General features: G+C 43.2%; 1 protein-coding gene across 3 annotated transcripts; it reads right to left on the bottom strand.

Annotated features, from left to right (window-relative positions):
- Window positions 1-3,787: 3,787 nt before the first annotated feature.
- GRSF1 (G-rich RNA sequence binding factor 1) lies at window positions 3,788-24,599 on the bottom strand. 3 transcript variants are annotated; one of them, XM_050791409.1, is made up of 10 exons: window positions 24,135-24,599; window positions 21,184-21,340; window positions 17,750-17,905; window positions 16,921-17,064; window positions 16,161-16,296; window positions 13,118-13,302; window positions 11,034-11,155; window positions 9,854-9,989; window positions 8,859-8,933; window positions 3,788-5,113 (listed from the first exon to the last, which is right to left on the bottom strand). In XM_050791409.1, the coding sequence occupies exons 1-9, from the start codon at window positions 24,486-24,488 to the stop codon at window positions 8,884-8,886; spliced, it is 1,440 nt and encodes a 479-aa protein (XP_050647366.1). In that variant the 5' UTR covers window positions 24,489-24,599; the 3' UTR covers window positions 3,788-5,113; window positions 8,859-8,883. The 3 variants fall into 3 exon arrangements, with proteins under 3 accessions (XP_050647366.1, XP_050647367.1, XP_050647368.1); XM_050791410.1 differs by lacking the exon at window positions 24,135-24,599 and adding an exon at window positions 23,850-24,013; XM_050791411.1 differs by lacking the exon at window positions 24,135-24,599 and adding an exon at window positions 23,542-23,645.
- Between the last annotated feature and the right edge of the window lie 1,245 nt (window positions 24,600-25,844).

Genomic DNA, 25,844 nt, shown 5'->3' on the forward strand with positions numbered 1-25,844 from the left:
GCTCATTGTTCATCAGTCGTTCACCTAACAGGTGAAACATTAAAATGTGGCATATTCATACATAGAATACTGCTCAGCCATAAAAAGGAACAAAGCTTAAACACACTGATGAATATACCAACATGCTGAGTAAAAGGAACTTACAGAATACATACTGCATAAGTGAGTCCATTATATGAAGTTCTAGAATAGGCAAAATTAATCTACAGTGAACAAAATCTTAACAGTAGCTGACTGCCAGGCGAGGGAAGAAAGGGCAGGAGAGGTGCAGGAATTGACTAGGTGAAAAAAAAATTCAGATGTAATACAAATGTTCCAAATTTAGGGGTTTGAGTTACATGCTTTTACATCAAAACTCATCAAATGAGTCTGGGTATGGTGGCTCACACCTGTAATCCCAGCACTCTGGGAGGCCTACATGGGTAGATCACTCAATGTCAGGAGTTTGATATCAGCCTGGCCAACATGGCAAAACCCCATCTCTAATAAAAACACAAAAATTAGCTAGGAATGGTGACAGGCACCTGTAATCCCAGCTACTCAGGAGGCTGAGGCGGAAGAATCCTTTGAACCCAGGAGGCGGAGGTTGCAGTGAGCCAAGACTAGGCCACTGTACTCTAGCCTGGACGATATAAGACTCCATCCCCAAAAAAAAAACCTCATCAAATGATACTTAGCATTTATTCATCTTACTGCAAATCTCCCTCAAAAAAACTCCAATGACGGCTGGTGTGGTGGCTGATGCCTGTGATCCCAGCACTCTGGGAGGCTGAGGCAGGCAAATCACTGGAGGCCAGGAGTTCCAGACGAGCCTGGCCAACATGGTGAAACCCCATCTCTGCTGAAAATACAAAAATTAGCCGGGCGTGGTGGTGCACATCTGTAACCCCAGCTACTCGGGAATCTGCGGCACGAGAATTGCTTGAAACTGGGAGGTGGAGATTGTAATAAGCTGAGATCATGTCACTGTACTCCAGCCTGGGTGACAGAGAGACTCTGTCTCAAACACAAAAAACAAAAACAAAAACAAACTCCCATGACATGTATGCTGAAAGGATTAAAAGTGAAAAATGTCTACAACTTACTTGGACACGCATATAGAAGAAAAGATGAGACTGCAGGAGGCAGGCTATGTGATAAAGCATGGCAAATGCTACTTGTAGAATCTAAGGCATGGGCATTGGCATCACCAGGATTTTATATACTGACAGAAAATCATCTTTAGGGTATTTAGGTGGGAAAAAAGCCAAAATATAAAATAGCACATATAGTATAATTTACATTTTAAAAAGAAATGAAAACATCCATTAACACTTGCTTATAAATAAAGTAAAAGTCACAGAAGCTTACACTAGAAACTGATGACAGGGCTGTGCGAGAATAGAAACTAAACAGCTGAATTACAGGATGGGAAGGAGAATCTTCACTACATACCCTTTGTATCTCTTCAAGTTTATTGCCTTCAAAAAATAAAATATAAACAACTTTAAAATGAGCCTATTTTTCTGAGACAGGGTCTCACTCTGTCACTCAGGCGGGAGTGCAGCAACGCAGTCACAGCTCACTGCAGCCTTGACCTCCCAGGCTCAAGCAGTCCTCCCACTTCAGCCTCACAAAGTGCCGGAATTACAGGTGTGAGCCACCACACCTAGCCTATTCTTGGTTTTCATATCATCAGGCTTAAGACAGACTAAACCTTCCTTCCTATACTTCCTTTCTAAAAATAAGAAAACCACTCGAACTAAAAAACTGGGCAACAAACCCAGACACCTCACCAAAGATGATATATACGGATGGCAGGTTAAGTATATGAAAAGATGTTCCACATCACTATGGGATTGGGAATTAAAACAATGAGACCACTATTCACCTATTAGCTAAAATGCGAAAGAGTGACATCACCAAATACTAGTGAGGATGAGGAGCTACAGAACTCTCCTTCATTGTCAATGGGAATTCAAAATGGTCATGTTGGAAGAGTTTGGCAGTTTCTTCCAAAACGAAACATACTCTTAACTTACAATCCAGCCACCTGGTTCCTTGGTATTTATCCAAAGGAGTTGAAAACAAGTCTACACAAAACCCTGCACACAAATGTTTATAGTAGATTTATTCCCTTCCTACAAACTTCAGAGATTCTCTTCTAATTTGCTGGACTTGGGGGATGGGAGGGTAATGTATTTCTAACGCGTTAGAGCAACTTGGACTGGAACTCTACTGCTGATATATATATACACCATTCTCCTCCATACACATGTCCTACCAATTCAATGTGAGTGCCTTCACATAATTTAGGGAAAGTCTCAGAACAATGGAGTCTTTTTGTGTTTTGGTTTTTTTGGTTTTGTTTTTGAGACAGTCTCGCTCTGTTGCCCAGGATCCAGGATGGAGTGCAATGGCACGATCTTGGCTGGCTACCACCTCTGCCTCCCAAGTAACTGGGATTACAGGCGTGTGCCACACGTGGCTAATTTTTGTATTTTCAGTAGAGGCAGTTTCACCAAGTTGGCCAGGCTATCTTGAATTCCTGACCTCAAGTGACCCACCATGGAGTGTTTTAAATTCTAAAACAAACAAGATGTAACACCAAAAAATAAATTTCCAAATGAGAACTGAATAAGGGCTGTTTAGGGCAGAGGACATTAGCAAGGCATGTTGATTAATAAGCAGATTCATGGCACACGATGTTGCCTTCCAAGTGGGTTCCTTATGCTTCCCCCTTCACATAACACAGAAGTAGTGAGAATTTGGAGCCTTCCTCCCAGGGAAGATTCGGTCCCCCTTCCCACGTGACAGAAGCTTCAGTTACCCACGCATAAAGGGACACACACTCTATTTCTGCTTCACTGTCTGGTGTCAATATTTAGATAAGACCACAATATTCAGCAATGAGCTCCTTGGTATTTACATACTGCTTCTGAGAGTTCTCCCTTGCAGCTCCTTAAGCAGCAGCTAGGCTAAAGCAGGATATGAGCACCCTGATCATATACCCCACTCCCACTATTCTTCCTGATAGCTTTACCACAAAGGAAGCTATAGACACAAGGAATCCAAACAGAAGAGGGAAATTCACCATCAATGCTTCCTTCAAAAGCAAACAGTGATGCAAAACACAGTCTTCTCAAATGTGGGGAGACAGTACTGTCTTCCACTTGCACGGAAATAAGATTACTTTTACTCTATTATGTGCTTCTCTTCCTTTCCCATAACTACATTCACCTTAGCAATCACTTACGTACTAGCCTACACTATGAACAAACACAAAACGGAGCATTCAAATACATAAGATGACTTCCCAATAATAGCCACCTTTTGTACAGAAAACTCAGCCTGTAGTGTAGCAAGAAGATACACCCGTTCAACCTTACCCATCATATAGCATTTTAATGCTTTGCTTGCATTCTTTTCCCACAGATGTGCAAATAAAACTCATTAGCTTAAACCAATTGCAAATGAATTCCTCACTACCCCAATCACAGTAGACCCCACAGATCTTTTCCACAGCAAATTAGATACCAAATGTGAAAGAGAAACAAAGATCACGTTCTAACAGTTCGTACAACTACGGATGCCAGTTCTCAAGGCTTGGCATATTCAACCATATATGAAAACGCATTTCCATCTAAGTAGTACTACTGACGATGTTAAGCTGGTTAAGTCACGTTCACAGGATTTAAAAGAACACACACGAAAATTAACCCTTACTACTTATATTAATATACCAGGACTTGAGGTAATAATATATTCATAGTTGACTCACACACTCCAATAATACTCTTAGGTAATCTTCAGCCTGAAACAAGTCTTCATTTATTGACTACTTACAGTACAGTGATTTTGCATCTTAGCTGGTAATCAAAAGACGGCTCTGTATTAAGAGAAGACATAGTCTCTCTTCCAGATATCACCTGTCAGAAATCTGGGCAAATTTAATTTTAAGAACTAGAATTGCATCTCCTGGTGGCAGTCGTCACCCTGAGAACAGGAACAAGGCAAAGAAACTGTACAGGATTTTGATTCTCCTACACAGGTGCACATAGTTTATTAACGACTATATTTTGAAGCCAGCCATTTTGTCCAATATTTAAATTACAAGCTATTTTAATATTAAAGCAGAATGTACCGCCACATTGTGACAAAAGTACAGCTTTATCCATAAACCCTTCACACAATTATACATTAAATGCTATTATTTAAGCAAGGCACCCCTACTTGTTCTAAAATATGGGATGTACTACTCCATTAAAAAAGCAAATGAGGAGACTGGTTTTTTTCCTATCTAAAGCTGGTTTAAATTCAAGTGAAGCCATTAATTTTCTTACCAGTCTGGACTGTTCTGACATGTCACTTCACAGTTTTGAGACTAACAAACACCCTTAGGTTTACCCCAAATCAAAAAACGCCAGGGCGGGACAGTTCAGACAACTTTGAAGACTAGAATGCCCCCTAAGTAGATAGGCACCAACGTTAAACGCCTTTAGCACAAGGCTTAGAAAGGTAAAACATTTCTAAAGACATAAAACCACCAAATTGTCATTTACACTCACTAAGTTGTGGTATTTATTTTTTGTTTTGATTTTTTAAAATTCCTATCTCTAAGTAATCAAATACAGCAAAATTTAAAACCATTCTGCCAAACCATACCAGTTCAAAGGTCTGAAACCCTTCTTTGCTTTGGTGAATGTTTGGTTAAAATAAATCACTGTTTTACCCCATGAGAAGTTTTACATCAGAGCACTCAATTCACAGGCAAAAAAAAAAAAAAAAAGTTACTTTTTAAATGAAAGCGTTTAAAGAACACTGCTGAATATGTAGTCTTTACAATGGGTAACATATCATCTACGAAAACAAACCATTTAATCATATAAAACAAAGACTATATTTTTAAATCAGATCCTGGACAGTTTAAACAAAAATTTTAATTTGTGGTTTATTTCATAATCCCAAACTGGATCTTTCATTTCTTCTTCTAAGCAGTCCACTATGAAACTTTTCTTAGAAGCAATTAACCCAAAACACCAAAATCATTTCCCTAGCAGTTGCTGCTAATAAACTGGAACTGTATATCCCACGTCCAAGAAAGATGTGCAAATGAAATGCTTCTTGCTTCACCCTAAAAATAAAACAAAAAATGTTGCACATTTAGTCAAGATGAAAAAGGATAGCACACATTCCCATACCATTTAAAACTGCAAATTCAAATTTTTCTCCTTTCTAATTTAGTGCAAGTTATCTGATAAACCAAGTTAAAGTGAGGAAAACTAGTTAGGCATTAGTGTTTACAGGCTGGTATAAAAAACACAGTTTCAGAATATATTTTAAATAGATTTTAGCTATTACGAGTATTTAACATCACAGAATTGTGGGACTTCATATCCAAAAATAGCAACAGAAGAGGCCGGGCGCAGTGGCTCATGCCTGTAATCCCAGCACTTTGTGAGACTGAGGCGGAAACATCACGAGGTCTGGAGATCGAGACCATCCAGGCCAACACAATGAAACCCTATCTCTACTAAAATACAAAAAATTGGCGGGGCACGGTGGCTCAAACCTGTAATCCCAGAACTCTGGGAGGTTAAGGCGGGCAGATCAGCTGAGGTCAGGAGTTCGAGACCAACCTGGACAACATGAAGAAACCCTGTCTCTACTAAAAATAAAAAATTAGCCGGGTGTGGTGGCGCATGCCTGTAATCCCAGCTACTCCAGAGGCTGAGACAAGAGAATCACTTGAACCCAGGAGGTGGAGGTTGCAGTGAGCCGAGATCCTGCCATTGCACTCCAGCCTGGGCAACAAGAGAGAAACTCCATCTCAAAAATAAATAAATAAAATAAAATAAAATACAAAAACTTAGCTGGGCATGGTGGTACACGCCTATAGTTCCAGCTACTCGGTAGGCTGAGGCAGGAGAATCACCTGAACCCGGGAGGCAGAAGTCACAGTGAGCAAAGATCACAGCCTGGGCGACACAGTAAGACTCCATCTCAAAAACAAAAACAAAAACAAAAACAAAAAAAAAAAACCTAATAGAATAGAATAGGATATAGTAATAGAATGAATGCCCGTGTTTTTTTGTTCCTTTTTTTTTGAGACAGAGTTTCATTCTATCATTCAGGTTGGCTGGAATGCAGTGGCACGATCTCAGTCACTGCAACCTCCGCCTCCCAGATGCAAGTGATTCTCCTGCCTCAGCCTTCCCAGTAGCTGGAACTACAGGTGTGCACCACCACATCCAGCTAATTTTTGTATTTTTAGTAGAGACAGTGTTTCGCCATTTTGGCCAGGCTGGTCTCGAACTCCTGACCTCAGGTGTTCTGCCTGTCTCGGCCTCCTGAAGTAATGGGATTACAGGAGTAAGCCACCACACCCGGCCCCATGTGTTTTCAAGAAATCATTACAGGTAAGTGTCTCAAAAGAGTGAGTCATTACATGTAGAAAAGTGACTGCAATACATCAGTAATACTTAAAATACTTTATGGGAAAAAAAAAGACACCATATATTTAATTGAGGGAAGGAACATCAAGATATATTAAGCAAATCTCATGGGTAAGTTAACACTATAAAATTACGTACCTCCTACGGCACAAAAAAAAAAATGCCATTTTAGGAAAAGGAAACAGTGACACGTTAACTGTGTTTATGGATGATACACTCTGGTTTCACATATATCCTTTTAAAAATACCTTAAACCAGAAAATGCCCGGGCGTGGTGACTCACGCCTGTAATCCCAGCACTTTGGGAGGCTGAGGCTATCGGATCACTTGATGTCAGGAGTTCGAGACCAGACTGGTGAAACCTCATCCCCACTAAAAATACGAATATTAGCTGGATGTGGTGGAGACTGCCTGTAATCCTAGCTACTTGGGAGGATGAGGCAGGAGAATCACTTGAACCCGGGAGGTGGGGGTTGCAGTGAGCTGAGATTGCGCCACTGCACTCCACCCTGGGCAAAAAGAGTGAGACTTCATATCAAAAAAAATAAAAATAAAAAAAAAACCTGAGAAAATGGAAACGGTGTTTAAATTTAAGTGGGAAAATAAAAAGCTAATGCAAGTCATATATCCAGTCTACTACAATTTATAGCTACTAAAGGCAGCTATTTTTTGGCACATAGCATGATGGATGTTGGAAATTATGCATAAAAATTCTACATGGAGACAATGCTCAAAGCTATTATACAAATCATAAGGAATTATGGCTGGGCACAGTGGCTCACCCCTGCAATCCCAGCACTTTGGGAAGCCAAGGCAGGTGAATCACTTTGACCTAGGAGGCGGAGTTCACAGTGAGCCGAGATTGTGCCACTGCAATCCAGCCTGCTCAACAAAGCAAGACTCTGTCTCAAAAAGAATTAAAAAACAGGCCGAAGTGGCTCATGCCTGTAATCCCAGCACTTTGGGAGGCCAAGGCAGGTGGATCACCTGAGGTCAGGAGTTCAAGACCAGCCATAACCAACACGGAGAAACCCCATCTCTACTAAAAATACAAAGATTAGCTAGGCGTGGTGGTGCATGCCTGTAATCCCAGCTACTCGGGAGGCTGAGGCAGGAGAATCTCTTGAACTCTGGAGGTAGAGGTCGCGGTGAGCGGAGATCGTGTCACTGCACTCGGGCCTGGGCAATGAGAGTGAAACTCCGTCTCACAAAAAAATCAATAAATAAAATTAAAAAAAAAAAAAAAGCAAGAAAAAAATCATAATTAATTATATTTCCCAGGAGAATTTTTTTTTTTTTGCCCCTACATCTGAGAAGCCAGAGTGAGAATTTTCATTCCTTATATTGACACTTCAATTATCATTAGTTTGATCTTTATTAAAAAGGAATGGTGCCAAGTGGGCTGGTCACTCTTATAATTCCAACACTTCGGGAGGCAAAGGCAGCAGGATCACTTAAGGCCAGAAGTTCAAGGCCATCCTGGGCAACATAGTGAGACCCCACCTCTACAAAAAATTTAAAAATTAGCTAGGCAAGGTGGTACACACCTGTAGTCCCCACTACTCAAGAGGCTGAAGTGAGAGAATCACCTGAGCCCAGAAGGTTGAAGCTGCAGTGAGCTATGATCGCACCACTGCTAGCCTGGGCAAGAGAGAGAGACCTGGTCCCTAAAAAAATTTGAAAAATAAAAAGAGGCCGGGCGCGGTGGCTCAAGCCTGTAATCCCAGCACTTTGGGAGGCCGAGACGGGCGGATCATGAGGTCGGGAGATCGAGACCATCCTGGCGAACACGGTGAAACCCCGTCTCTACTAAAAAAAAAATACAAAAAACTAGCCGGGCGAGGTGGCGGGCGCCTGTAGTCCCAGCTACTCGGGAGGCTGAGGCAGGAGAATGGCGGGAACCCGGGAGGCGGAGCTTGCAGTGAGCTGAGATCCGGCCACTGCACTCCAGCCTGGGAGACAGAGCGAGACTCCGTCTCAAAAAAAAAAAAAAAAAAAAAAAAAAAAAAATAAAAAGAGAATGATTTCCACCATATTATAAATTAGTGAGTGGATGATTATTAGTTTATCAATACAAAATAATTTCCACGGTTGTACCTCTTTTTTTTTTTTTTTTTTTTATCTTTGAGTCTCATTCTATTGCCCAGGCTGGAGTGCAGTGGCACAATCTCAGCTCACTGCAACCTCTGCCTCCTAGGTTCAAGTCATTCTCCCACTTCAGCCTCCTGAGTAGCTGGGATTATAGGCACCGGCCTTCATGCCCGGTTAATTTTTGTATTTTTAGTAGACAGGGTTTCACCATGTCGGCCAGGCTGGCTCTAACTCCTGACCTCAGGTGATCCACCCACCTTGGCCTCCCAAAGTGCTGCGATTACAGGTGTTGAGCCACTGCGCCCAGCCCACAGTTTTACCTCTTAAATTTACCTTATTATCTGGAGCCCCTGAAGTCTTATTTTCCTTTTGGACATGAATTCAGGAACAGTTCAATATACCTATGATCTGAGGATAATGAGAAAGATTAGTTTTAAAAAGTTGAAAAAGGAGATCAATTTTACAGCCATTTTTCTCACAGTTCAGACAACAATTCAAACACTTTGCCCTTTCCTTTCCCTAATTAAAAACAAAATTTAGGCCGGGCGCGGTGGCTCACGCCTGTAATCCCAGCACTTTGGGAGGCCAAGGAGGGAGGAACACCTAAGGCGTTCGAGCCAGCCTGGCCAATATAGTGAAACCCCGTCTCTACTAAAAATACAAAAATTAGCCAGGCATAGTGGCAGGTGCCTATAGTCCCAGCTACTCAGGAGGCTGTGGCAGGAGAATCATTTGAACCCAGGAGGCGGAGGTTGCAGTGAGCCCAGATCACACCACTGCACTACAGACTGGGTGACAGACAACACGCCGTCTCAAACAACAACAAATAAAATGTAGAACAGACAAACAGGCTGGGTGCGGTGGCTCATGTCTGTAATCCCAGCACTTTGGGAGGTTGAGGCACAGGGATCATTTGAACCCAGGGGTTCGAGACCAGCCTGGCCAACATGGCGAAACCTGTCTCTACTAAAAATACAAAAATGAGTCAGGCATGGTGCTGGGCACCTGTAATCCCAGCTACTCAGATGGCTGAAGCAGGAGAATTGCTTGAACTCAGGAGGCGGAGACTGCAGTGAGCCGAGATGGCACCACTGCATTCCGGCGTGGTTGACAAAAAAAAAAAAAGAAAGAAAGAAATTTGCAGGATAATTAGCAGACAAATAAATGTTTTTTAAATTATAGTGTTTTTATCTGTTACGTTTAATTTACTAGTACTAAAAGAATACAAATTTTCCAAGGAAAAATTCTACAATCCCAAAACAGAAAGAGATACTTATAAGCAAAGACAAGCATCAAAAATGACAACGAAAGCCAAAGGCAGGACTTACGAACGTGGGACCGATCCTTGAGCATTGCTGCAACAGCATCCTCATGGGTCTCAAAGTGCACATCAGCTTCTCCAGTGGCCTTCCCGCTGGAGCTGTATTCCATGGTGATTCTAACAGGCTTGAGTGGAGCGAAAAACTAAACGACAAAGGCAGTCAAGAGGAACATGATGGATGTAAGCAAACCCGCCTAGAAGTCTGGTGGCTCATCTTTCTTTCAGACTTTGATTCATACACTTGATACATTTGTTTTTAGGAAATTCCTTTTTTAAGTAGTAACATATTTATACATCTAGTATGTCTTCTGGCTTTTCTACTTTTTCTCAGAACTCAAAGTGACATTTAAAGTACCTGCTCTCAGAGAGCACAGTGGCTCGCACCTGTAACCTCAACACTTTGGGAGGCCAAGACGAGTGGATCACTTGAGGTCAGGATATCAAGACCAGCCTGGCCAACACGGTGAAACCCCATCTCTACTGAAAATACACAAATTAAACAGGCATGGTGGCACGTGCCTGTAATCCCAGCTACTCGGGAAACTGAGGCAGGACAAATGCTTGAACCCGGGAGGCAGAAGTTGCAGTGAGCCAAGTTCAAGCCACTGCACTTCAGCCTGGGCGACAGGGCAAGACTCTGTCACAAAAAAAAAAAAAAAAAAAAAAAAAAAGAGGCCGGGCGCGTTGGCTCAAGCCTGTAATCCCAGCACTTTGGGAGGCCGAGACGGGCGGATCACGAGGTCAGGAGATCAAGACCATCCTGGCGAACACGGTGAAACCCCGTCTCTACTAAAAAATACAAAAAACTAGCCGGGCGAGGTGGCGGGCGCCTGTAGTCCCAGCTACTCGGGAGGCTGAGGCAGGAGAATGGCGTAAACCCGGGAGGTGGAGCTTGCAGTGAGCTGAGATCCGGCCATTGCACTCCAGGCTGGGCGACAGAGCGAGACTCCGTCTCAAAAAAAAAAAAAAAAAAAGAGAGAGAGAGAAAAAAAAAAGTAATACCAAGCCACACTTTTCAGCTACAGAAAAAGCAGCAAGCCTTGCAACCAGGAAGATGCCATCTTACTATCCAAAGATAACACAGAAACACTACATATTTTCTTCTCTACCATCCCCAAATTAATACAAGTTTCATTTTAGAACTTTTGTTCAAATCTATTGAGACTCGGTATCTTACTGCCACACACGTTTATAATGTCTTGGGCATTGGCTTGGAAAGGTAATCCTCTCATGTGGACAAAATGCAGAGAAGACGTAGTTCCAAAATCAGCAGCCTCTGGAAGCTTTTCTGGCACCTCCTTAGGCAATTCTGAGAGGTGGAACAGAAAGCACTGTTAAAACATAACAGCTTCAAGGGTTATTAACAGATTCTAATTAGGTATGACTTCTATGTCCAAATCCTCAATTCCTCTTAAGAGCTTTAAAAGCCAAAATGATCTGAAATTTCTGCCACTTAAGAAATATCACCTGAACACCCATAAGCACTGAATGCCTCAGACCACTACCAGTTTAAGCACTTACCCCTTTCTGTAACAACAGAGAGCAGATAAAATGATTATGAATTAAACCCTAAAAGAGACTTTCTAGATTATAGGTACTAAAAAGAAAAAAAAAGGAACAAAGGCTGGGCATGGTAGTTCACACTTGTAATCCCAACACCATGAAAGGCTGAAGTAGGAGAATCACTTGAGCCCAGGAGTTCGAGACCAGCCTGGGCAACACAGTGAGACACTGTCTCTACAAAAAAAAAAAGACGCCGGGTGCGGTGGCTCACGCCTGTATTCCCAGCACTTTGGGAGGCTGAGGCAGGTGGATTACAAGGTCAGGAGATCGAGACCATCCTGGCTAACACAGTGAAACCCCGTCTCTACTAAAAATGCCAAAAATTAGCCAGGTGTGGTGGCGGGCACCTGTAGTCCCACCTACTTAGGAGGCTGAGGCAGGAGAATGGCATGAACCCGGGAGGCAGAGCCTGCAGTGAGCTGAGATCCGGCCACTGCACTCCAGCCTGGGCGACAGAGCAAGACTCCATCTCAAAAATAAATAAATAAATAAATAATTAAAAAAAGAAAAAGAAAAATAACTGAGCTGGACATGGTGATGCATGTCTATAGTTCCAGCTACTCAGGAGGCTGGGGTGGAAGAACTGCCTGAGCCCAGGAGTTCAAGGTTGCAGTGAGCCATGATTGTGCCACTGCACTCCAGAATGGGCCACAGAACAACACCTTGTCTCAAAAAACTATATATATACATACACACACACACACATATATATATAGTGACAAGATAATCCCAGGGTACCAGTTTAAAAAGTATTTATCAAACTTAAAAGATTCCAAATGTTGCTCTGAGTTAGGAATCAAAGAAATAATTAAATCCAGAAGCAAACAAAAATCCTTACTTCTGGTGGGCACAGTGGCTCATGCCTGTAATCCCAGCACTTTGGGAGGCAGAGGCGGGCGGATCCCCTGAGGTCAGTAGTTCAACACCAGCCTGGCCAACATGGGGAAACCCTGTCTCTACTAAAAATATAAAACCTAGCCGGCCACAGTGGCAGGCACCTGTACTCCCAGCTACTTGGGAGGCCGAGGCAGGAAAATGGCGTGAACCCAGGAGGCGGAGCTCGCAGTGAGCGGAGATCTCCCCACTGCACTCCAGCCTGGGCGACAGAGCAAGACTCTGTCTCAAAAAAAAAAAAATTCCTTACTTCAGTCAATATTCCTGCTCATTACCCAAATCTTCCCCCATCTTAATTTAAATATTGACATTTTACTTCCTTTTATCACATTTTTACTACCCAGCTTTTGATATAGTTAATAAAAATGATTAAATTAAAAACCTAGCAAAATAATTAAGTCTTTCTGCATATACTCAAAGCATGTACTATACTCCAAGACCTATTAAATCTTTAGGCCTGGTGTGTTGGCTCACACCTGTAATTCCAGCACTTTAGGAGGCTGAAGCAGGTGGATCACTCGAGGTCAAGAGTTCCAGACCAGCCTGGCCAACATGGCGAAACCTTGTCTCTACTAAAATTATAAAAATTAGCTGGGCGTGGTGGCATGCACCTGTAGTCCCAGCTACTCAGGAGGCTAAGGCAGGAGAATTGCTTGAACCCAGGAGGTAGAGGTTGCAGTCAGCCAGGATCGCACCACTGCGCTCCAGCCTGGCAACAGAGCAAGACTCTGTCTCAAAAAAAAAATTTTTTTTTCGCAAAATCCAAAACATTCAAGATAGAACCAATGAGTCTCAAGAAGAGACAGGACCTTACCTATTTCCTTCTCACTTTCAAAAGCTGTCATGGGTCGAATATCCTCATTTACTTCATGTTCTTCAAAGACCATTTCTGGCTCAGTTATATACTTAGCAGTAGGAGAAGATGCGATTTTCTTTCCCTTATGAGAACCAACATGTGTTCGAACTTCATTCCTTCTGCTTGGAAATATCTCGATGTATCTATGTCAAAGAAAAAGTGAACAGGCACAAATGGTGCAAAGTAACTTTATACTGAACTCACTTAAAATAAACATGTATACATTATATTTCCAACAGCTTATGAAACACAGGTGTCCAAAGATAACAGGTAGGGAAAAGTAATAATGGATGCAGATAGTAGCCCATGAAAACATAAAACAGTAGGTCACTGATTTAAGTTTTTGCACCAAGGTAACACTTTTTCCTCATACACATTTTAACAATATTTTCTACTCTGTTTTGCTTCATGAGAACTATGCTTACGTTAACTGTGTACACAGAGAAAATTAATCTCATAAGGGTTTTTTAAACAGCTGGTTAACAATCTCTTGAAGCCTTGAAATTCAATTCTGTGCAAATTAATCACATCTGTATAAGATATTAAAAGTCACAGTAAAAGAAGAGCTAACTTCCCAGAACTTCACTAAAAGGCTAATGAGAATTCAAGAACTAAGTATCAATTATGACTTGCTATCACCGTGGAGGGGACTATCTATTAAACCCAAGCTTCTGGAACAATTTTTTTTTTTTTTGAAACTTGGGTTTCTTGCTGTCACCCAAGATGGAGTACAGTGGTGTGAACATGGCTCACTGCAGCCTCAACCTCCTAGACTCAAGTGATCTTCCTGCCTCAGCCTCCCAAGTAGCTGGGGACTACTGCCGCCTGCCACCACACACTGCTACATTTTGTATTTTTTATTTTTGTAGACATGGGTTCTTGCCATGTTGCCCAGGTTGCTCTTGAACTCCTGGGCTCAAGTGATTCTACCCACTTCAGCCTCCCAACGTGCTGGGATTACAGGTATTGGCCACCACACCCAGCACAGTTTTCTTTTTCTTAACATGGCTTTCTAAACTAAGAGTTATAAAAATAGCTTGTGTTTACAAATCTATAAAGATTAGATGTGCACTACTTCTTTAAAAAAAATCTTTGAGCCTGGACAACAAAGTGAGACACTATCTCAACAAAAGTTTTTTGTTTTTTTTTTTTAATTAGCCAGGAGACCAGGTGCAGTGGCTCACACCTGTAATCCCAGTACTTTGGGAGGCTGAGGCAGGTGGATCACTTGAGCTCAGGAGTTTGAGACCAGCTTGGGCAACATGCAAAACCCCATCTCTACAAAAATACAAGAATTAGCTGGGTGTGGTGGCATGCACCTGTAGTCCCAGCTACTTGGGAGGCTGAAGTGGGAGGACTGCTTGAGCCCAGGAGGCCACAGCTGCAGAGAGCTATATCACTCAACTGCACTCCAGTGAGGTTAACAGAGTAAGGCTCTGTCTAAAATTAGCCAGGCATGGTGATGCATGCCTGTGGTACCACCTACAAGGAAAGCTGAGGTGGGAAGACTGCTTGAGCCCAGGAGGTCAAGGTGTTTGTGCCACTGCACTCCAGGCTGGGTGACAGAGCAAGATCCTGTCTCAAGAAACTAAAAAACCTTTGAACCACTTCTATCAGTAGATCCTGAAACACTGCCTTTGGAATGGCTATTTTGTTTACTTCAAAGGAGCTGATTTAAAAGGCCAGAAAACAGCAAAAAAAGTAACCCAACAGGATTTAACATTTGACATTTTAAACTGTACCTCCAAAACTAAAGTAAAAACACAAACGAACCCACTTATCATCATGTGCATCATGATGTGATGTCAACATGAGATACTGTACAAGACAACTGATCTAATTTCTTCAAAAGTCAATTGCTTTTAAAAAAAGGGAGGGAATAAGTAAGGGGGATTTGCTCTAGTTCAAGAGAATCAGTGGTCAGGTGCAGTGGCTCACACCTGTAATCCCAGCGTTTAGGGAGGCCAAAGCGGGAGATCACTTGAGCCCATGAGTTTGAGGCCAGTCAGGGCAACACAGCAAGACCCCACCTACACACATACACACACACACACACACAGAGTGAGGTGTGGTGGCACATGCCTATAGTTCTAGCTAGTTGGTAGGGTGAGGCGAGAAGACTGCTTGAGCCCAGGAATTCAAGGCTGTAGTGAGCTATCATCATGCTACTACACTCCAGCCTGGGTGACAGAATGAGATCCTGTGTCTTAAAAGAAAAAAATACACAGAGAACTATGGACATAACAGTCAAATGCAGTGTGTAGACCTTATCTGGATTCTGTTTCAAAAAAGATATTTTTGTCCGGTGTGGTGGCTCACACCTGTAATCCCAACACTTCTGGAGGCGGAGGTGGGTGGATGACTTGAGTCCGGGAGTTCTAGACTAGCCTGGCCAACACGGTGAAACCCCGTCTCTACTAAAAATACAAAACTTAGCTGGGCGTGGTGGCGCATGCCACTAGTTCCAGCTACTCGGGAGGCTGAGGCAGGAGGATCACTTGAACCTGGGAGGCAGAGAGAGGTTGCGGTGAGCCAAGATCACGCCACTGCACTCCAGCCTAGGCAGCAGAGCGAGACTCCGTTGCCAAAAAAAAAAAAAAAAAAGATATTTTTGGTATAAATGGAAAAATATTATGAACTGTTATTAGATAACATACTATTGATAACGGTGTTAGATATAACATTGAAATTATGTAAAAAAAATTTTTTTTTACAGATGCATACTAAAAAAAAACCAGATGAAGCAAATATAACAGATGTTATATTTTATATATAAATGTGTTAATCTAGCTGCTTTACGTACACTGTCTATGGGTTAGTCCTGCTCCACAACGAGCAGTCAAAAAAAAATTGTTAATCTAAATTATGGGCATTTGATGGCTCACTACACTACTCTCTCTACTTTTCTATGTTTGGATAACTTTACAGTCATATTACAGCACATTCATCAAAATGTCTTGATGTGTGACACTTGTGCATCATTAGTATCTGCTTTACTCACCGATTACCAATTTCTTCCCTGTGTTTCAACAGGGCTTGGTTGGCCATTTCTGGTTCTTCAAATTGCACATAGGCTTCCCCTGTTTTTCGTCTCCCTCTGTAGTCCATCACAAAAGTAATGTCAACTATATTCAGTCCTAGAACACGAAAAGAGTTTAGTGCTACTAGCAGGTTTTTTTATCCTTAGAATTAACACCATCATTCAAATACTAATAAAATTTTTATTCTGTTTTGCCAGTCCCAAAACTGAATACATGCTTGATAGGAAAAAATTTATTATGCAGTCAAAAGTCAGTAACACCTACATACCCTATCTCCAGAATAGGTAGGGTCCAAGAAGCCCACTCGAAACATACAATTCTCCCCATCTTTTTTTTTTTTTTTTTTTTTTGCTGTTAATTATATACTAGGAAACAACAGAAATCACAGACTTCACTGTTAATGGTTCTAGGAATTAGATAATACCTTTAAATTACATAAATTGTTATTGTCTTACACAAATATAGCCAATTATGAGAAGTTACTTCCTTCAATAGTAAAACCCTCATGAAATTATTTTGAAATCTGACTTCCCTCCTAAAATCTGCCTGATAGAAAACACATATAAAATCTATAAATATTAGAAATTTAAGTGAAGAGCTCTCCCCTAAAGAACCTAATATAACTGCATGCTATTGCCCAGAAAGAGGCTCATCTCAGATATAGAAGATAACAACGGGAAAAAGATATGAACTCCCAAGCATAATATAACTGCAAAGTACCTGCAAAGAAATCTACAATGTCTTTCTCATTGCAACTGTAAGGAAGTCCTCTCAAACGAACCACACCATCATTTACCACAGGTGAAGATTTGACCTGCAAGCTCTTCATTAAGGCATCCACATCTTCATTGTTTATCTCATACACTACGAAGAAAAAACACAAAAGGGATGAAAATTTACATAACAAAGGAACAAACCCATTTAAAAAAATCATTACAACTTGGTGGGTTATCCAAGAATTCAAAAACTAATTCTTTTAATCTTTATGCACTTCTCTAGAGAAAATAACAAATGACATTTATCGCATATTTACCATGCAGGCATAACTTCTTTAATTCTCACAGCTTGTAAGATACTTGTCAGCCGGGTACAGAGGCTCATGCCTGTAATCCCAGAACTTTGGGAGGCCAAGGCGGGTGGATCACCTGAGGTCAGGAGTTTGAGACCAGCCTGACCAATATGGTAAAACCCCATCTCTAATAAAAATACAAAAATTAGCTGGGTATCATTTGCCTGTAGTCCCAGCTACTTGGGAGGCTGAGAGAGGAGAATTGCTTGAACCCAGGAGGTAGAGGTTGCAGTGAGCTGAGATCACGCCACTGCACTCCAGCCTGGGTGACAGAGCGAGACTCCATCCCGAAAAAAAAAAAAGATTAACTTGGTCAATATTCTCATAAGAAAGTTTATCTATGTTTTACTCTCACAACCTATAAAAGAATGCATTCATACAATCTAAATACTTCATTATTAAGGATCAAATAAAAACTGCCTTGAAAAGTATAAAACCTAATGCAATGAACCCAAAATGTCAAAATCTGACTTCACATACCTTCCACATACCGCTGGCCCATGTACATGCGGTGCTTCTCTAAGGCTTTCTGCACATCCTGCTCTGACTCCATTTCAATTAAGGCATCACCCCTTCGTTTCCCATCTCTATTTAGGAGGAAATGTATTCCATTCTCACCGTTGCGGATTCTGCAGTCTAAAAGTGTATGAGCAAAATCAATTGAAAACAGAAATCAAACTTTTAGCTCAATTATGTAAGTCACGAGAACGCAATTTTCCAACAAACCAGGAAACAAGTGTCATATTCCTTACACAAATCCGCATCTCTTAAGCCATCCAAACACCAATAAGAATTTAGTCTCGGCCGGGTGCGGTGGCTCAAGCCTGTAATCCCAGCACTTTGGGAGGCCGAGGCGGGTGGATCACGAGGTCAGGAGATCGAGACTATCCTGGCTAACATGGTGAAACCCCGTCTCTACTAAAAATACAAAAAACTAGCCGGGCATGGTGGCGGGCGCCTGTAGTCTCAGCTACTTGGGAGGCTGAGGCGGGAGAATGGCGTGAACCCGGGAGGCGGAGCTTGCAGTGAGCCGAGATCACGCCACTGCACTCCAGCCGGGGAGACACAGCGAGACTCCGTCTCAAAAAAAAAAAAAAAATTAGTCTCTAAAACCTTCCAAGTAGAAAAGATAAGCAAATCTTAGCACAGAAGCTTATGATCTCCTTCCTGATCATTAAATGGCAAATAAGGATAGGCCCAACACAAAATTCATTACTTCTATTCCAATGTTTCTACAATCACTTAAGGAAATACAATATAGTTAAATTCATACATAAGTGTCTTCCTTTAAAATCATATCCATAGGACTCTAAAGTATTTCCTCTAAGAATAATTTTATTACCATAATTTAATTTTTTTTTGTTTTTGTAGAAAGGGGTCTCATTTTGTTGCCCAGGCTGGTCTTGAACTCTTGGGCTTAAGTAATCCTCCCACCTTAGCCTCCCAAAGTGCTGGGATTACAGGCATCAGCCACCACGCCTAGGCTTTTTGCCCTTTTCATACTGCATACTTTTTATAATGGGAAAGTCCAAGATGTAAGTGGCCAAGAGGCTTTAAAAAATGTTTGACCAGGCTCACTCTGGGCATACTGCCTAGGAGTTACTCCTGCTCCACAAGGAGCAGCTAACAAAATTAATGAAATAGCCAGGCGTGGTGGCTCATGCCTGTAATCCCAGCACTTTGGGAGGCCAAAGTGGTGGATCATCTGAGGTCAGGCGTTTGAGACCAACCTGGCCAACATGGCGAAACCCTGTCTCTACTAAAAATACAAAAATTAGCCAGGCATAGTGGCAGGTGCCTGTAGTCCCAGCAACTCAGGAGGCAGAGGCAGGAGAATCGCTTGAACCCAGGAGGCGGAGGTTGCAGTGAGTCGAGACTGCGCAAGACTGCACTCCAGCCTAGGTGACAGAGCGAGACTCCATCTCAAAAAATAATAATAAATAAATCATAGTCAGATACAGAAACTAAAAAAAAATCCCAGATACATAAACTCTCCAAACATGGTACTAAGAGAACTTTATTCCTTGATACTAAGTGACCTTCTATTCTAAATGTCTGTATTACATAAATAGTCACTCTTAATTCCATATTTCCACTGACAGGCTTGACTTTTTGATGTATATGTTAATACCACAGAGAAAAATAATTTCAAACCATGCAATTTTGTTTTTTAACTTTTATTCAGTACATGTACAGGACTGTTACGCAGGTAAACCATGTGTTACAGGAGGCTTGGTATACAGATCATGTAGTTACCCAGGCAGCAAGCATAGTACCCAATAGCTTTTATTTTTCTTTTTGAGAAGAGTCTTTATCTCTGTCGCCAAGGCTGGAATGCAGTGGTGTGATCTCAGCTCACTGCAACCTCCTCCTCCTGGATTCAAGCGATTCTCCTGCCTCAGCCCCCCGGGTAGCTGGGACTACGGGAGCGTGCCACCACGCCTGGCTAATTTTTTTTGTATTTTTAGGAAAGATGGGGTTTCACCGTGTTAGCCAGGATGGTCTCGATCTCCTGACCTCGTGATCCGCCTGCCTCGGCCTTCCAAAGTGCTGAGATTACAGGCGTGAGCCACTGCACCCGGCCCCGATAGGTATTTTTTAATCCTCTCCCCCACCCTCAAGTTGGCCCTGGTGTGTTGTTCCCCTTTGTGTCCATGTGTTCTCATTGTTTAGCTCCCACTTGTAAGTGAAAATATACAGTATTTAGTTTAATGTTCCATGTTAGTCTGCTTAGGATAATGGTCTCCAGCACCACCCACATTGCTGCAAAGGATATAATCTCGTTCTTTGTTATGGCTGCATAATATTCCATCATACCAGCCAGGCGCAGTGGCTCAGGCCTGTAATCCTAGCACTTAGGGAGACAGGCAGATCATGAGATCACGAGGTCAGGAGATCGAGATCATCCTGGCTAACACGGTGAAACCCCGTCTCTACCAAAAACACAAAAAATTAACCAGGCATGGTGGTGATCGCTACTAGGGAGGCTGAGACAGGAGAATGTCATGAACTCAGGAGGCAGAGCTTGCAGTAAGCCAAGATCGTGCCACTGCACTCCAGCCTGGGTAACAGAGCAAGACTCTGTCTCAATAAATAAATAAAATTCCATTATACTATGTAGTCTTAACATTACATATTATACATTAATATATAACATTAATTATATTATATAATATATATTTATATATAATCATATATTAATTATATAGTATTAACTAAACATAATTACATATAATTATATATTATATAAAACTTGTTACATATAAATATTAACATATCACTAATAATTATATAATTAATTATATAATAAATGTATAATTATTAATATATTAATATGTTAAAATACAAATTATATGTATGCTATATATAAATTATATATATTATAGGCCTGAGCCTGTTATATATGTAAAAGTTAATAAATTATATATTATATTACATATATTAACTAATTATAACGTTAATATATTCATTAATGTTTATATTAATTACATATATCAATTATATATTAATATATTAGCATTAAATAACTTTTGTTGCATTCAAAGCCTTTATATATATGTAAATTGAGACAGTCTCACAGTGTTGCCCAGTATATGGAATTACTGGCCTCAAGCTATCCTCCCACCTTGGCCTCCCAAAGTGCTGGGATTACAGGCCTGAGCCACTGCCCCTGGCCCAAAGTCTTTCAATTTGTTACATACTGCAAACAGTACACATGGTATCACTTGGTATATGCAACCAACCAGAATGAGACAGTTCCCAACCATCAAAAAGGAAGTTGACAGTGTAGTCTGATGTGGATTTGTAGCACTACCTTTTACTCAGACAAAATCACATACTTATAATTACCTATCTGCTTGTGAGAAACAATATAAGGGAAAAAAATAAATAAATAAAACATACATAAAATATACCTGAGAAAAAGTTAAGCACATCTTCCATAGTGCATGACCAGGGCAGTCCTTGAGCTCGAATGAGATAGACATCATCCACTTCCTCTTCTAACTTGGATGGGGCCAATTCATACTCAGGCGGTGGTGGAAGGTCTTCCAGGTAAGTAGTTTTGGACTCCTTCCAAGGGAAATGAAGAATTGTAAAAATAGTTACATTTACAGGTAAAAAATGTAAAAAAAAAAAAAAATGTTAGAAAATGTTTATTCTACAAACTAATATTCTAGATATTATTTCAGAGGCAAAAAGTAAACTTCACCAATCTAACCCATCCTGTTTTGGCTTAAATTGTACATCCAAAAGCCGTAAGCAGGTATATCCTAAAGGTTTGGCAGGACATAAATTTCATGCAGGGTTTGTTTTAAAATTCATGGACCCCAAATTATAGCTAACAATAGTGTAGTTAAGGCAACACAAGAAAGGTCCCAACAATTTGACAAATATTTGATTGCCCCTACACACAGTGATTGCCCTCATCTGAAATAGCTATCTAGAATACGACAAGCATACAAGATGAGACGCTGAGTGCTATAATTAATATACAAAATACTACAGGAATTCAAATCAGAGGACTAACAGAAGAATCAGGACGTGACATGAGATCGGCCTTGAAGGAAGGACAGAATTGTTAGAAGGATATAAAAGATAGGATATTCCAGTTTGAAGGTGAGAGAAAGAAGCAGTACGACCAAAGGACCATTTGAAAAACAGCAATTAATTTCAATTAATTCCGTTTAAATTAGGAGCCAAAGAAGGTGACCTGGCAAAAGGAAGCTGGTACCATAGAGCAGAGGGCCTTGAGTGTGGAGCTCAATGTGTGTTCTTCACTTGGTAGGCAAAGGGAATTTAACAAAAGACACTGAGGACTGTGTAAATCAACAAGATAGGATGCCTTGGGAAGATTCCTCTGTCAGCTGGTATGCCAGATCAAGTGATTAAGGGAAAGATCTTAAAGGCAACAGCAGCATTGTGAGGCTAAAGACTTGTAAAGTCTCTTTTATTGGATTAAGTAAAACTGGAATTTAGTAAGAATCCACCAAGCACTACAACCATAACCTAAGAAGACAACTCAGGCTTTAAGACTTGCACTCTACTGGGCTAGGTGCGGTGGCTAACGCCTGTAATCCCAGCACTTTAGGAGGCCAAGGTGGGCGAATCACGAGGTCAGGAGTTCAAGACCAGCCTGGCCAACATGGTGAAATCCCATCTCCACTAAAAATACAAAAAATTAGCCGGGTGTAGTGGCGTATGCCTGTAATCCCAGCTACTCGGGAGGCTGAGGCAGGAGAATCGCTTGAACCCGGGGGGCTGGAGGTTTCAGTGAGCTGAGATCTCGGCATTTCACTCCAGCCTGGGCTACAGATCAAGACTCCGTCTCAAAAAAAAAAAAGAAAAAAAGACTGCACTCTACTGGACTAAGGACAGAGATATCTTTGTACTATCAATCATTTTTTTTTTTTGAGACGGAGTTACGCTCTTGTCGGCCAGACTAGAGTGCAACGGCGCAATCAGCCTCCCGAGTAGCTGGGATTACAGGCGCCTGCCACCATGCCCGGCTTTTTTGCGTTTTTTAGTAGAGATGGAGTTTCACCATGTTGGTCAGGCTGGTATCGAACTCCTGACCTCAGGTGATCCACTCGCCGCAGCCTCCCAAAGTGCCGCGCCCGGCCCTATCTATAATTTTCATGAAGGCTTAATGTTTAGTTTTAAGGAATAAATGTAAGCAGTGTCTAACACATAGATGCTCTACAGATACCACTGCCTCAATTTCACAGAAAAAAAAAAAAGAGAAGCTAGCTCACAAAGGTTCATTAGAGATTGTTTTGTTGTGGTTTTTGTAGACAACTTTCCCTATTTTTCCAGAATTCCATAAGCATCACAAGCTTTCACAGAAAAAGGCAGCGGAAAGTATTGGGCCAGGATTCTAATCAATTAGCTCAGCCGCTGGCACACAGCAGCCATGCTGATGAGCCTCCCAGTCTCCCTAAGTTAAAGGAGAAGCACAAATTGAATTCAGATAAATATGACCCAAAGAATCAGGGGCTGGGTAGTTAAAAAGTGTGCAGACACTTCCCAGATGCCACGTAACAATAAGAGAAACGTTCATCTACAAGACACAAAATATTTGCAATCTGAGTTAAGTACATACCGACTTTTCTAAAAAATAAAGAAAAAATGGAAAGGAAAACATTGTAAATTCATTCCTGGGACCCCAAATTGTGTCCTCAACCCTCAACGCTCCCTCCCCTTCACCCCCTCCCACCAACAGCTAAACCTCCAAACTGCTTTCCCAGACGAGGCGACACACAGTCCTAAAAGACCTTCTGTACGAGTGGAGTTGCAGAGGTGACCTTCAGTAAACCGGGACAGCTCGTCTTTCCCTGGGGACAGGACAGGGAAGGGCGCGATGGGGACAGGTTCCTTCCCTACAAGCCAGCCCACGCAACTGTGTGCGCGCACCTTCTCAGCCGCGGCCCACCGAGAGGCGCCGAGGGCCGCCCAGGCCTAGCGCTCACGCTGCACGGAAACCCCCAACCCTCGGCGGGCTCCGGCCTCGCAACTTCACAACCTGCTGGTGGAAAGCAAAAGGGATCCGAGGTGGGCGCGTCAGCAGCCTCACGAAACCTACCATGGGCCCGGCGGGGAACAAGGCCTCAACATTCACCCCAGCCACACTTAAACTGCCCAACAGACCCAGAATCGAGGGGAGAACAAATCAAGGAGAAAACCCGACGCCTAGGAGAGCTTCCCTTGTTCCGGGGCCCAATAGGAGCACAGGGCGGACGGGGGAGGGTGTGCGGCGCGAGTCGCGGATCCCCGGGCGCGCCAGCGAAGTGCACACGGAGGGGCGCGGGGGCGCGTGCGCGCAGCCCGGGAGGGGTCTAGCGCCAGGTCCCTAGCGGCGCCCACCTACCTGGCTGTAGCTACGCGTCGGGCCCGCGGCCGCCGCCAGCGACTGCGGCAGCAGAGGGGCACGGAGGGCAGGGTAGGCCGCGGCGGCCGCCGCCGCGGCAGAGGTGGCCACAGGGGAAGGCCCCGCCAGCCTCCCGGGAGGCACAGGCCCGGTCTGGAGGCCACGCGTCTGGGAGGCAGCGGCCGCGGCGGCCCCGAGCAGCAGCAGGAGGCGGCGGCGGCCCGAGACGCCAGACGGGATAGAGCCAGCGGCAGAGTAGAAGGGCAGGCAGGCGGCGCCAGTGCGCCGGCAGCTGCTGCAGTTACAGCCGCAGCCCCGGAGCAGCGCCCCGAGTACCCAGCGCGTGCCGGCCATGGACTCCGGAGGCGGCGTGGGGCCTGTAGGCAGCTGCGGCTGCAGCGCGAGTGGAGCGGAAGTGGAATCCAGGGCCGGTTGGGGGTGGGGGTGCCGGGAACATGCGCCGCGGGCACAGGGGGCAGCGGTGAGTCGAAAGAGGCGGAGGAGAGCGCGACGCTCCGCCCAGTCTCCGCCCTTAGGGCGGGGCTGCCCATAGCTTGGGAGGGGCCCCGGGAAGGGGGTGCAGTCGATCTGCTCTTTTTTCAGGCGGGGTAAACTGAGGCCCAAAGAAAGTGAGGCTTGGGGCCGGGCACAGTGGCTCATTCCTGTAATCCTAGCACTTTGGGAGGCCGAGGTGGGTGGATTTCCTGAGCTCAGGAGTTTGAGACCAACCTAGGCATCACTGTGAAACCCCGTCTCTACTAAAATACAAAAAGTTAGGCCGGGTGTGGTGGCTCACGCCAGTATTCCCAGCACTTTAGGAGGCAGACGGAGGGGGAGCGGATCACCTGAGGTCAGGAGTTCAAGACCAGCCTGGCCAACATGGTGAAACTGTGTCGCTACTAAAAATGCAAAAATTACCCGGGTGTGGTGGCGGGCTCCTGTAATCCCAGCTACTCAGGAGGCTGAGGCAGGAGAATCACTTGAACCCGGGAGGCGGAAGTTGCAGTGAGCCGAGATCATGCTACTTCTCTCCAGCCTGGGCGACATACTGAGACGCCATCTCAAAAAAAAAAAAAAAAAGGAGGGCCATCCTGCTCTGGGTAGAGCCGAGACCTATAGCACAGGTCTGTGCCACCCCAAGATGTGCCACCGAAACCCGCGGTGTGAACGGCTAAAGAACCCTTTCTGAAAGGAATTGTGATACTCTGGTTATAAAAAAAATCGTTGGGATAATATCAGAGATTTGGTACCCCCCAAATTTGAGATACGTGAGGAAGGAGAGCATTCTTTGTTGTTTTAAAATGAAATACAGACACGGCGTGGTGGCTCATGCCTATAATCCCAGCACTTTGGGAGGCTGAAGTGAGAGGATCACTGGATCCCAAGAGTTGCAGACCAGCCTGGGCAACATAGGGAGACCCCGTCTCTACAAAAAATAAAAAAAGCCGGGCATGATGGCCTGGGCCTGTAGTCCCAACTACTTGGGAGGCCGATTGCTTCAGCCCAGGAGGTGGAGGCTGCAGTAAGCTATGATTGCCACCACTGAACTCCAGCCTGGGTGACAGAGTGAAACCCTGTCACTAAAAAAATAAAACATATATATTTATTACGTACTGATCAAGCGCATAACAAAGGTGAATCCTCCCCTAATGAAACTGTATTCACAAGGGAACACAGAGATTTGCACACACACACACACACACACACAGA

This window comes from Macaca thibetana, chromosome 5 (genome assembly GCF_024542745.1).
Source record: "Macaca thibetana thibetana isolate TM-01 chromosome 5, ASM2454274v1, whole genome shotgun sequence".
NCBI classification, from domain to species: domain Eukaryota; kingdom Metazoa; phylum Chordata; class Mammalia; order Primates; family Cercopithecidae; genus Macaca; species Macaca thibetana.

What these genes read in the sequence shown, in the direction of transcription:
- GRSF1 (XM_050791409.1), bottom strand. Translation starts at nt 24,488, where the DNA reads ATGGCCGGCACGCGCTGGGTACTCGGGGCGCTGCTCCGGGGCTGCGGC. An exon ending in CGACGCGTAGCTACAGCCAG is followed by an intron (nt 21,341 to 24,134) that starts GTAGGTGGGCGC and finishes TTCCCTTGGAAG; the next exon opens with GAGTCCAAAACTACTTACCT. An exon ending in GGGCCAGCGGTATGTGGAAG is followed by an intron (nt 17,065 to 17,749) that starts GTATGTGAAGTC and finishes TTTTCTTCGTAG; the next exon opens with TGTATGAGATAAACAATGAA.